Consider the following 12216-nt stretch of genomic DNA (forward strand, 5'->3'; position numbering starts at 1 on the left):
TGGGGCACGTGTAGACGTAGCCTATAGGAGACTGCCTCCCCCTCTCCCCAACACTCACCATGCTCCACTGTGCCCTTCTGGCTTGCTGAGCCCTGCTTCTCTGTGGGCAGCTGGCAGGCCTCCAGCCACACGCGGGGAAGTGGGGCACAGCAGGCAGAGCACTATGTGCTGAGTGGGGAAAGGGAGTCGCAGGGAGGCAACCTCCTAAGGCTGCTGTTGTTGCTGCCATCAGCCACCTGCCCCCTGCCCCAGGTAAGCCCTGGCCAGGTTCGTTGGGGAGGGGGTCCAGGGTGATGGGGGAGGAGGAGTGGGAAAGTGGTGCACCCTCCTGCCCCCTAGCCCCCAGCATATGGGTCAGCTTTTTGTTCCAGAAGTTCATTCTTACCTGGCACATTGTCCGCTGAAGTGCTTTGAACCTCAGGTCTCTCATCTATCACATCTGTTCCCTCCAGAGATTACAAACAATTCCAACTCATGATGATACATAAACCATTCAATTAATACAATGGGATCTCACAGATACTTAAACTCAGTTCACCAAGGTCTCCGAAGGAAGTTGCAGGAAATTACTGTATCTGTCACAGTACTGACATAGAGGTACAACATAAAAGGTTCTGAGAAGAGCAGGCCCTATACAATCACTCAGTGTTCTGTGATGCCACATAGAAAGCCCTGAGTCACGACTGATCTATTAGTTCATAATTCCTGAGGTGACAAAGGCAGGGTGTCAAACGGGTAATCTTTTGTGTCACAGTGAACAGTGTGTAAATGTGTAAAAAAAAAAAAAAAGAAAAGAAAAGAAAAGAAAAGAAAAAAGAGCTGACTGCTCTATTCTTGACCATCCCAGGAGGATCATCAACAGAAAACGTCATACTAATAAGGTCACTGTTGATAAAAGAGTGGACAGGGAGAAAAATAACAGCCAAGAGAATATCTAATTGGTGATGGTGGAATACCCTCTGACTACTAAAATGGCCAAGGGAATGTGCTCTGCCAGAAAATAAATGAAAGGAGAAAAGAGAGGTAAACAAAATTAGACATTAAAAAGCTATTTGCAGGTCTCAGACCCAGAGCAATGTATTGGAAATCAGTTAACGAGCATGGAAAGAAAGGATTACATGTCATTTGAGACCCACAGAGATGAGGACAAAATTTGCTCTTGAACCAGGATTTTGCTTCATATCTAGTGTGAAAGTTAACACTCATTTCTATGCCTTGAAAATATACAGGATATACTATATACATGATGTAAGTCCATTCCTTCTCTTACCGTCCAAAAATTGTGTGCTTCTTGTCCAGGTATGTGCAGGAGCGAAATGTGATAAAGCTGAATGGAGACACAAACATGACACTTAGAATACAACCTTCAAGATCCAACACTATTTTAAAATCCAATAATGTTTAAAAAACGTACATGGTAACCTAGTACAACGAGATCTGAACCATCTTCTTTCAGTGGAGAGTACAATGAATGACTCTTACAATACTTCATTTTTTGTGGATTTTATCTGACAACACCCAGTTCTTTTCTCATTTTTGATCTAGTTTCTCTCACACTGCCCTGTTTACCATTTTAATCAATAACTTGCACAAACTGTGACTCAGCTCAACAACCTCTTCTGTGGATGTTCAGATTTTAAGAATGCTACTGTAGGCTAGCAAGGATTTGTGGCTCCTACTCATGAATTACATTCCTAGATACATATATATATAGCTCTGGATTTTGTAGAGAAACGTAATACAGTGTCATACTATGTCAGCACCAATGTTCAAAATCAATGTGTTAATATTTAGGATATTTATTTTTTTACAGTTTGCATAAAGCTACATTGGCCTGTTTATAATCCTCCTCTCTTATGCAGTATTGCCATATTTAGGTTGCAAACATAGAAGGAAAATATTTAAATTAAATAGTGTTTTGGTGAAATAAAACTCAAAGCTTTGGTTGGTATTATGTTTTGTTTCAAGTTAAGCAAACTTATATGTAAGGTCTAAGATATCCTTAGCAAAGTAAGCACAACTGCTAAAACTTGTTTTTGAATGGCATAATATTCCTTTGGAAGCTCCAACCACAACTGTACAACACAGAGGTTCCCATCTCATAGTCTGTGGATACAGCTGGTCCATGGAGAGTTAGCTAGCATGGCTTTCCTTGTTGCCATCTGTTATACAACATTATAGTTAGCACATATTCAAGTGCTGTATCTGCAATAGGGAAATTATGTGATTGGAAATGGGAAGGGATGCCAGCTGCAAGATACTCTCTCTATTAAGGTATGGTTACATGAAAAGGTTTGGAAATCCTGGGGTTAATGCATAAGTCTCTCAAGGGGTGCACATTAAATTTAATCTTCTTTATGCATTCTCTGTATCATCTTATTCTCAGCTATACAACAATTAGACCAGCAAGTGTCAATCAGATAACATAATATCAAAAATACTTGAGAATGACCATGGGCCTTACAAAATAAAGCTAATCATTCATGAAGACAGCCAAAACAAAACAAAGCAAACAGGGAATTAACCTAATTCCTGAAGATTCCTGGAATGAAATTTGAGTTTTACTCAAGTTCTTGTCAATACCAGATGCTTACAAAAAAGATTATCTACCTAGTTCTGCATCAGCGTGACTATCATCTGTATAGACAAGCCATTCATACAGCTAAGCAAGCAACAGTTTAAAAAAAATCTAAACACTGTCTAGGAAATCTTATAAAAGCGTGCAGCTGGACAGCCTCAAGGACTTCATGCTATAAAAGGAACTTTGTGTAAATTTACAGTGCCAAAAAAAAATATAAGCATGCATAAAGGTAGCTATTGTGATACCAAAACAGTAAATCACACAGGAGAGTATGAACAGCAGCTCTTGTGAGTTGTTCCAAAACAGTTCCTATAATCTACTTCCTGGGTACTTGAAATATCTTATTTAAAGAAACCTTCATTTTCCACTAGCTGATCTGGCAACAATGCTCAGCTTCAAGATAGGCTCTGTAAGGACTTGATCCTACAAGGTGTGCCCAGTGCAGCAAACTACTTAAGCAAGTACTTAGCTTTACGCTCAAGAGTAATCTTAATAAAGACAATGGGGCTATTACTCAAGCGTTTGAAGTTATTCACATGCCTAAGTGAAGGTGCTAAAGTGCTCAGCACTTTGCAGGAGTGATCCATAAGAGAATATCTTTTTAGATGTTCCATAACAGGAACAACCTCTTTTTGCTTAAGAACCTGAAAAAAATGAACATAAATGACAAATTATGAAACATGGACCTCTAATGACAATACCAAAACCACAAAGAAACTACACATCCTCACAGCATTTTTCAAGATGCTCTGGTCTTAGGCCAGGTCCACACTAGACATTAAAGTCTATTGTAAATGCCCAATTCTAGTATGGCAATTGTGCAGCTGGAATCAACTTACCTACAATTGACTTACCTGGCTTTCTTCACAGAAAGTCTCCCATCAACCTCCCTTATTCCTTGCAATATTGAGGAGTACAAGGGTCAATTGTTGAGCCCACATAGTTTGATTTAGCGTGTCCCTGCTAGGCACGTAAAATTGAAATCGACTGGGTTGATCTTCTGTGTCATGAAGACATACCCTCATGGTTTAAAATGGGGTCATACACTGGTGGTATCTATACCATGTACCTGAGAGAGCATTTCATTCTGGTGCATTGTAAGGAGTAGTTCATAGGATTTAATTTATTTTCTTAACTCTTTAAGACACCTGTTACAGAAAAGCAAGCCACCACTTACAATTGTGATTTGTTGCTGTTGGGTCCTGAATTGGCCATGCTAAGAACACCACGCCCAGTGTGGGACAGATTTGGCTTGAACTCATCTTTAAAAGGTTTTCCCCAATAGGATTCTCCTCCTAAAAACAAACAAAAACACAAAACAACCCTGACGTTTTCTCTTCTTAAGATTTCCATCAGCCTTCACACCAGTCTTCGTACTAATACTCATTTGGTGGTGCTGCTATTATGCTAATTTAGGGGGCTCCTTTGTATACATTTTTATTCTCTTTCCCACTACCTCTCTGATGCTTGCATATCAAATTCTGGAATTAACAACACAGTACACTGCCTCCACACTACTCACATCAAGTGTGACTGATAAGACTGTAGGCTACATTACATATTTTGTGCACCACTGAATCTCAGGGATTTAATGTCCCACTGCTGGCCCATCAAACCATAGCCCTCCTTGTGTGACATTAAATCCTGAAAGTGACAAAAATAGAGGCAAGGAAATTGGGCAGAAAATTACCAGTTTAATTGCACACTGGATACACTGGTATTGCTGTGAGGTGTGGAAATTATTTATTACTGCATTAAATACACTTTTTATTGGATCAATAAAGTACAGCATATGGTATAGAGCCCAATACTATGAACTCAGAAGTTTAGCTCCTAACAAAGCCATCTGGCACAGTGCAAGGGGATATACTTCATCCAAATTGAAACAATAATTTAGACATTTTGGACCTGATCCTTGGCTGCTGCAAACAGACATAGCTCCACTGAAGTCAAGTGAGCTGTATAGATTTGTATCAGCAGGGGATCTGGCCCTCTCAGATTTATTTCTTTTCAATAGCAGCAGATAGAAAAAGGGTCTGAGACGGCAGATCCCTCTGCCACGCTGTCATTTCTACATTATTTATGACAAATCTGACATTTCACTTTCGTCCAGGATCACTCCTAATAAGAAGAAAAAAATCTGCTGAGATGAGTCATTTCCATAGTTTTACAGTCAACTCCACAATCTTGTTTGATAAACCGTGAAGAATCTTTCTTCATAGCACACGATTAGAAAGAATGCAAATGCAAAAATGTGAGAATTGGAAAGCAGGCAGAACAGGCGTGAGAGCTCTCTGGAGCAGCCATACTGCCAGCAAAGCAAAACTCCACTACCGGATTTGCAATACTCAATGGCTGTTTGCACATGTACACAGGAAAGAAATTTTATGAGGCAGTTTGACAATAAAGCAGAGAGTACTCACTGAGGAGGAGGTATACAGGCTCCTATCTAAACAGTACTACAGAAAACTGAAAATATGTATCAAGTAAGAGACTCTGGGGAAATCTATTCATACTGACTTCATAATCAAAACAAAAAAAGCAGTCAAGTAGCACTTTAACGACTAACAAAGTAATTTATTAGGTGAGTTTTCGTGGGACATGTCTAATAATCAAGCACTGCAGATAGCTGTAAATGCAGATGCGTGTGGATCTAAATAAATGTGAGATCTCAAGAAAAACTGAACCTCTTAAGGACCCAATTAATCTTGTTCAACAGACCTGTTAATAAAGCTGCATATGACCAGCTCTGCAATTTGACAAGGGAAAAGAGAGGCTCTTCTAACACCATTGGGAGTTCAATCAGGAGTAAAGAGTTACTGATTAATCCTTGATATTTGGCTACTGAATATTTTAAGATCAGCTACACCTCAGTGTGACTGTCTGGCAGTCTCTCACTGTTGTCGGAGGAACGTGAAGGACTAGCAAACTGTTACAGTGGTCAGCTTTGATACACTGAAGAGAATTCCTCTGAGAGCCAGTCACTCTAGAGAAAATCAGACATAAATCAACTTACTAAGTCTAACATATCCTGCCTAGAAGCCAGTACTGTACTTTGCTAGTAATTCTTCTTTCCATTCCATGCTCTGTTATGGGGTGGAGCTATGCAGAGGGAAGAGATAGTGGGACTGGTTTGGTAGGTGAAATACCAAGTACGGAGATTCGATAAACAAGTGTCATATTCACCTCTTCTTGTGTTTTTGAAAAATGGGAGTAATCTTTTCTAAAAGAACAAAAAAGCAGTCCAGTAGCACTTTAAAGATTAACAAAATAACTTACTAGGTGATGAGCTTTCATGGGACAGACCCACTTCTTCAGATCATAGCCATACCAGAACAGACTCAATATTTAAGGCACAGAGAACGAAAAAAATATTATCAAGGTGAGCAAATCAGAGAGTAGAGGGGCAGAAGGGGACGGAGGGGGTGGGGGAGTCAAGAATGAGGTTAAGCCAAGTATAGAAAAGAGCCCCTATAATGACCTAAAAAATTCCCATCCCGGTTTAAACCATGTGTTAATGTGTCAACTTTGACTATGAGAGTGTTCAACAGCCTCTCCTTCCAATCTGTTGTGAAAATTCCTCTTCAGTAAGACGCAAACTTTCAGGTCATTAACAGAATGGCCCACTCCATTAAAGTGGTGACTGACTGGTTTGTGGATCAGGAGTGTTTTTATGTCTGTTTTATGCTCATTAATTCTTTGTCTAAGCGAGTTTGAAGCCTGCCCAAAATACAAAGCATCTGGGCATTGTTGGCACATGATGGCATTTTTGGTTCTCTGTGCCTTAAATATTGAGTCTGTTCTGGTATGGCTATGGTCTGAAGAAGTGGGTCTGTCCCATGAAAGCTCATCACCCAAATAAATTATTTTGTTAGTCTTTAAAGTGCTACTGGACTGCTTTTTTGTTTTGGTAGTATATAGACTAGCACGGCTTTCTCTCTGTTGCTTTTCTAAAAGGAGTCGCATAACTTGTATATAGTGTACTAAGCTGCCAATAAGGATGTCTGCAGTGGGGGGACACTACCAATATGTTCCTTCTATTTTTTTTATCCATGTGCAAAATAAATTTTGTTATCGGCATTCAGACATGTGCACCACCTGCAGAAACACTTGCTGCCAAGAGAGGTTGGCTGTGGGCGCTCTGCTAATCATCTGGGCAGCACCTGAATCTCTCGAGTGTGGCCGCCTAACTCCTCAGCTTACAGTCATGGTTCCCAACAAGCTAACCACTGGCCGCATGTGGCTAGTTGGCTTGAACAATAAATATATTTTGAGAATAATGTGGCTAGTTCGCTATAGCAGTACTCTTTGGAACTGGTTGGACACCACAAGCTTACAAGGAACCCTGGACACCAACGAATGAGCAAATAGAAGCAATTACCTTAAGATACTACTGTGAGGCTAATTGCCCATGCTCTCCTACCAGTCACTGCTTATAGGCAGGAGAAGCTGGAGACAGGTTGTGTATTAAGCTACAAGCAGATAGTTTTAGCTGGTGGGTCTGTATGGATCCCTAGAAAAAGCAACAGTGTTGTTTCTTGGGACAATGCAGAAAGAGCTGGGTCCAACATTTCTGATAAATGTAGTTACACTTGTGTCATTCATCACCAGCTCTGCTTCCGAAAACAGTGCTTCTGCATTTGCAAATAAACAAATTACATGAAGAAAATAGTCTGACTCCATGTTATCAATTTCTGATCCAAACATGAACCAGATCTGAAAGGCCAGCAAAACTAACTGCAGAGCAAAAGGACAATACATTCCCAGTTCAGCTACTTAGTTTGGCTAAGGAGACAGTCACCTTGCCAGTCATAATTGCCTCATCTTCCCTTTGTTACTGCTTCTTTGATCGACCAACTACACTTGCAGTCCCTAGGCCTGAATCGGTAACATAACTGTCAAGCTGGTGTAATTCAACATCAGCAACAAACTTGTGTAAATGGAGTCAGGAAGCAGGTCCTCCATTTTCATGTTCCACCTAAATTGGATCCATTTGCATACAAGTAACAAATTTAATTTAAATTTCTTTTAGGAAACAAAATTTCACTTCAAAGAGTCTCTTTGAAGAAACTCCTAATAATTAACTGGAAAACAGATGTCCTGACACGCATTTCAAAACAAGAGGGCCAACTGCTGCCTAGAAATTTTCAGAAACATGCACACATATGAATACAGCTGGGACAGAGTGGAGTAGTGGAGGATCATGATTCTGACACTGATGTCAGGCACTGGAGTTATACCACTGTCAAGCTGATGTCACAGAGTGGAGAATACAGCCTGGGGACTTCGCTGGCTAGAGGAACAACTCAAAGGAAAGAGGAAAATTGCGCATGACAGACTGCTCTCTCTGGCCCAGCATGCAAACAGTAGGAACAGAATGCTGACAGGAGCAACGAGCCATGATCTTTATGGTTTGTGATATGAATTTTCTCACGATTTCATTCACGTTCATGAGCATGGGGCTAGAAATCTTAAGTACACAATAGCTAGCTTCAGTTTCTTTTAACTATCTGAAAAGCTAATACTTTAGTAGATTGTTTCAGTGTTCAATGTCATCTTACTACAGTCCACAACAGATCTGGTTCCAAAGCTCATTTGTCTGCCTAAGAGCTGGGGGCAAGGACAGAGTTTCTACAGCACTGACCTAGAACCCTCGAAGCTGGAAATTCTAAACAGAACACATACTCGGAGTGTTAGCAGAAGCCTTGCATTATAGGTTGGTGAGTGGAGGGGAGGATATTGAGGAGACCTAGACAGCATTGTATTCTTGGGAACAATTTAAAAAACCACAAGAGAGGCTCTACTTAATTTAAAAACAGCAAGTGTGCTCTCTCCTGTTAACCTCTGGAACCATTGCAAATGCTTACCTGAAGCAACAGCAGAGACAGGAAACTAAAATGATGAATAAAACAAAACATTCTTACTGGAAGTCAGAGTGTCTCCTCCCCGAAGACTATTTAAGATCATTTTCAGGGACTCCCACCTCAATACTATATATGTGCACAGTTAAAGAGATGGGACTGAGAACTGAGACTCTTTCTCTGCTCACCTCTGGCACTGGCTCGCTGCAGGACATTTGGGAATGTCATTCAAACTCTTTGCACCCATCTGTCTAAGGCACCTACACAAGCCCCTTAATTTTTAATACTTTTATCCTCACAGAACCCCTGGGAGATAGGACAGTGTTATCCCTCTATCTTACAGCCGGAAATGTGTAGTACAGACACAGAGTGACCTCGCTGGGGAGATGCAGGAAGTCTGGGGGAGCAGAGAATTGATCCTCGGTCTCCTAAGCACTCTAACCAATAAGCCAAATTTCCTCTCAGTCCATTCATATGTACAAGAGGGATGTAAAATTCCATTTAATTAGTTAACCAGTTAAATGTTAAACTTAACTGGTTAACTGATGAAACATGGGTGAGAGCAGAGGAGACGGAGTGGCTGGGAATTATGCTCTACCCCAACTAGATGGGGGCTGGCTTCAGTCAGGCTGGAGCACTCCTGCCTGTGACATGCCCAAGCCGGGCCTGCTGTGGACAGGGGCTGCTCCAGACGGGTTGGAGTCCCTCCCTGGCTGTGGTTGGCCATGCAGGCCTCAAGCAACCCCCCTGCCCATGCTGGAAGGGCAGCTACTCCAGCCCCTATCTGTTAATTGTAACTGGTAACCCTCATCCATTTAGGGTGAGGCTTACCTGTTAAACTTTAACATCCCTAACGTAAAGTGATGGTAATAAACACCTGCCTCCCCAAAGGAGAATTGTGATGTGAAAGTGTTCGCAGAGTCTTGAGATCCTTATATGAAAAGTGCTAGAAAACAGCCTCAAGGGTAAGTCTACACTGCAAAATTAAGATGACCTAAACTATGCTGACATACAGTTAATGCAATAATTAAACTGCTTGTGTGTCCCCACACTATGTTTCTTGTGTCAGCAGTGTGTCACCAAGATAGCAGCACTTGCATCAGTGTAGAGAGATGTCTATCATCACTGGCTATTCTACTGTGCAATCTGCCATTGTCTAGCGCAGGGTGGTTTTGGAAAGATGTGCAGGATCAGATGTCCAGTGCTTGTTACGCTCATTATAGAAGTGCAGAGTTGTGCAGGATCTGTGCTTCTCACACAGATGGCGGCTGCACAGGTGTGTGGGGCTTTCGAAAAGTGTGAAATTCGGGTTGCAGATGAAGTTAAGGAATGGAGAAAACAATTATGAAATGTTAAAGTCGTGTGCCCAGTAGCCCATGCACAAATCATCTGCCCTCAAAGCATTTGCAAAGCTGCCAGAAGAGCTGGGGGGCACATGACAATTCCTTGGAAGCTAGGTTGCTGTGGGATGCACCACAGAAACAATTAAAATTTGCAATGAGAAATCATGGAGCAGCTGTGGATGAAGAGGCACCAGTTCTGTGCCAGAGAAACAAGCACTGACTGGTGGGATCACATTGTAATGCAAGTAATGAGAAGTGTCTACAGCTGCTTGGCTGAAGACTGCGGCTGTATGCTGTGCGCTTTAATGGTGTCTGCTGAAGTAATTGATGAGTGGCATGGAAAAGTGTTCTACTGCATTGGGAGAAATAAGGCCTGGGCATACCTGTGTGTTTGGCTGCTGGGCAACAGAGTTCAGAAACAGTGAACAGAATAGTCCCAGAAGAGCATTGTGGGACACCTCCTAGAGGACATTAAAGTTAACACATCTCAGGCAGTGATTACACCGATGCTGTGTGGATATAGCTACCTCAGCCTTAGCACTATGCCTCTCACAGAGATGGAGTTATTAAACTGTCATAGCTGGCAAGTTACACTGGCAGGAGCAGCATGTTAGCATAGAACCTTACAGAGTTAGGTTGATGTAAGCTGCCTTGAATCAACCTAACTGTAGTATAGACACAGACCTCAGAAAAGAGTTGCACTAAAGTTAATGAACAACAAGAATGGTGTTTTCAGGAAAGTCACCACTGAATCTTGGCCTGCAGACAGCCTGCCAACCTTAAACAAATTCTCACCAGCAACTATAGATCACAACACGGTAACTCTAAACCTGGAACCAATCCCTGCAACAAACCTTGCTGCCAACTCTGCTCACATATCTACACCAGTGACATCATCACAGGACCTAACATCAACCATACCATCAGGGACTCCTTCACTTGCACATATACTAATATAATATATGCCATCATGTGCCAGCAATGCCCCATTGCAATTTACATTGACCAAACTGGACAGTCTCTACGTAAGACAATAAATGGACATAAGTCAGACATCAGGAACTGTAATGTACAAAAACCTGTGGGAAAACATTTCAATCTCCCTGGACACTCAAAAACAGATTTAGAAGTAGTAGTCCTAAAACAAAGACATTTCAAAAATCAAATGGAGAGAGAAATTTCTGAGCTGAAATTTATTTGCAAAGTTGACTCCATCAACCAAGGATCAAACAGAGATTGGGAGCAGCTGGTCCCTTAAAAAGCAGCTTCTCTGCCCTGGGTGTTAACATCTCCACATTAGAACCTGGCAATGGGCCACATCCCCTGTTTGATCAGACTTGTTCTTTCCTCTTTTGATACATACTACTGATAATGGGCCATTTCCACCTTGACTGAATAGACCTTGACAGCTCTGGCCCTCCCTTTTACTTGGACCCCACTATTTAAATACCCCTCTGAAAATAGCCCTCCACTCATGCATCTGATGAAGCGGGCCTTTGCCCACGAAAGCTTATGCTCCAAAATATCTGTTAGTCTGTAAAGCGCCACAGGACTTCTTGTTGTTCGCAAAGATACAGACTAACACGGCTACCTCTCTGATACTAAGTTAATGGGACTCCATGTGGGAGCAGAGAGGAATCCACAGGGATACGACTTCTTGCAGGATCAGGTGTTGAGAGAATGGCAGACTGAGAGCTAATTTACATAACCTAACCCTGAGCAGCTCTGCTGCTTATAGCCATACAGCAAGAGATTTCACTCAAGATGGCATTCTACAATAGGCTGATCTGCCTCATGATCATAACTATCTTGGGTGAAGTCAAAGCCTTCAGGAACCAGATATTTTTGCACCGCTTAATAAAAATCAGCAGATATTAGTAAGCAACCTAGGGAATTAAAACTTTCCCTAGAATTCAAAATTAATAGTAGATATGATCCACATGCCTAATTTTTTTAATAAAAATCATACAGTTGCAAAGGTGAAAAGAAATTGCCTCTTCAGTTTTTTGTTTTGTTTTTTAAAGAAAAGGCAATTTCTTTTCACCTTTTCAAGTGAATGATTTCTACCTACTCCTGGCACAAAGAAAGATAAAACCACAAACAACAAAGCTTACACAGGTTACTTTTTCAATATTTATTCAGAGTGGCAGCTCTAGGTGTGGATAGGTTAGTTATTCAAGATCCCGTTCACAACTTGTGATGCTGGTGAAAAGATGAAGAGATGCAAATTGACCTCTAGAATGGCAGTGCATGAGGGTGAATAAAAATAAAACATACTTCCAGGAAAACTACAATAGTTTATTTTCTGCTTCCTCCCAAACAAATCATTTTTCAAAATGTACAAATTCTTTGTGAATTAATCTGATCAGCTAGTTTTATCAGCCCTTTGCAGCAAACCTAATAGGAATATGGCATTAGGAATATATTGTCG

The 12216-nt window shown here is 41.2% G+C and overlaps 1 protein-coding gene across 6 annotated transcripts in view; it reads right to left on the minus strand.

Moving 5' to 3' along the window:
• Positions 1-12216, minus strand: part of PPIL2 (peptidylprolyl isomerase like 2) — a 181595-nt gene that overhangs the window by 28492 nt on the left and 140887 nt on the right. For all 6 annotated transcript variants that reach the window (XM_075012264.1, XM_075012262.1, XM_075012263.1 and 3 more), the window contains 2 exons: positions 3759-3876; positions 1271-1327 (listed from right to left, as the gene is read on the minus strand). In XM_075012264.1, the coding sequence (XP_074868365.1) occupies positions 1271-1327; positions 3759-3876 (175 nt within the window). The remainder of the gene's footprint in view (positions 1-1270; positions 1328-3758; positions 3877-12216) is intronic.

This window comes from Carettochelys insculpta, chromosome 18 (assembly GCF_033958435.1).
Source record: "Carettochelys insculpta isolate YL-2023 chromosome 18, ASM3395843v1, whole genome shotgun sequence".
In the NCBI taxonomy this organism is placed as follows: Eukaryota; Metazoa; Chordata; order Testudines; family Carettochelyidae; genus Carettochelys; species Carettochelys insculpta.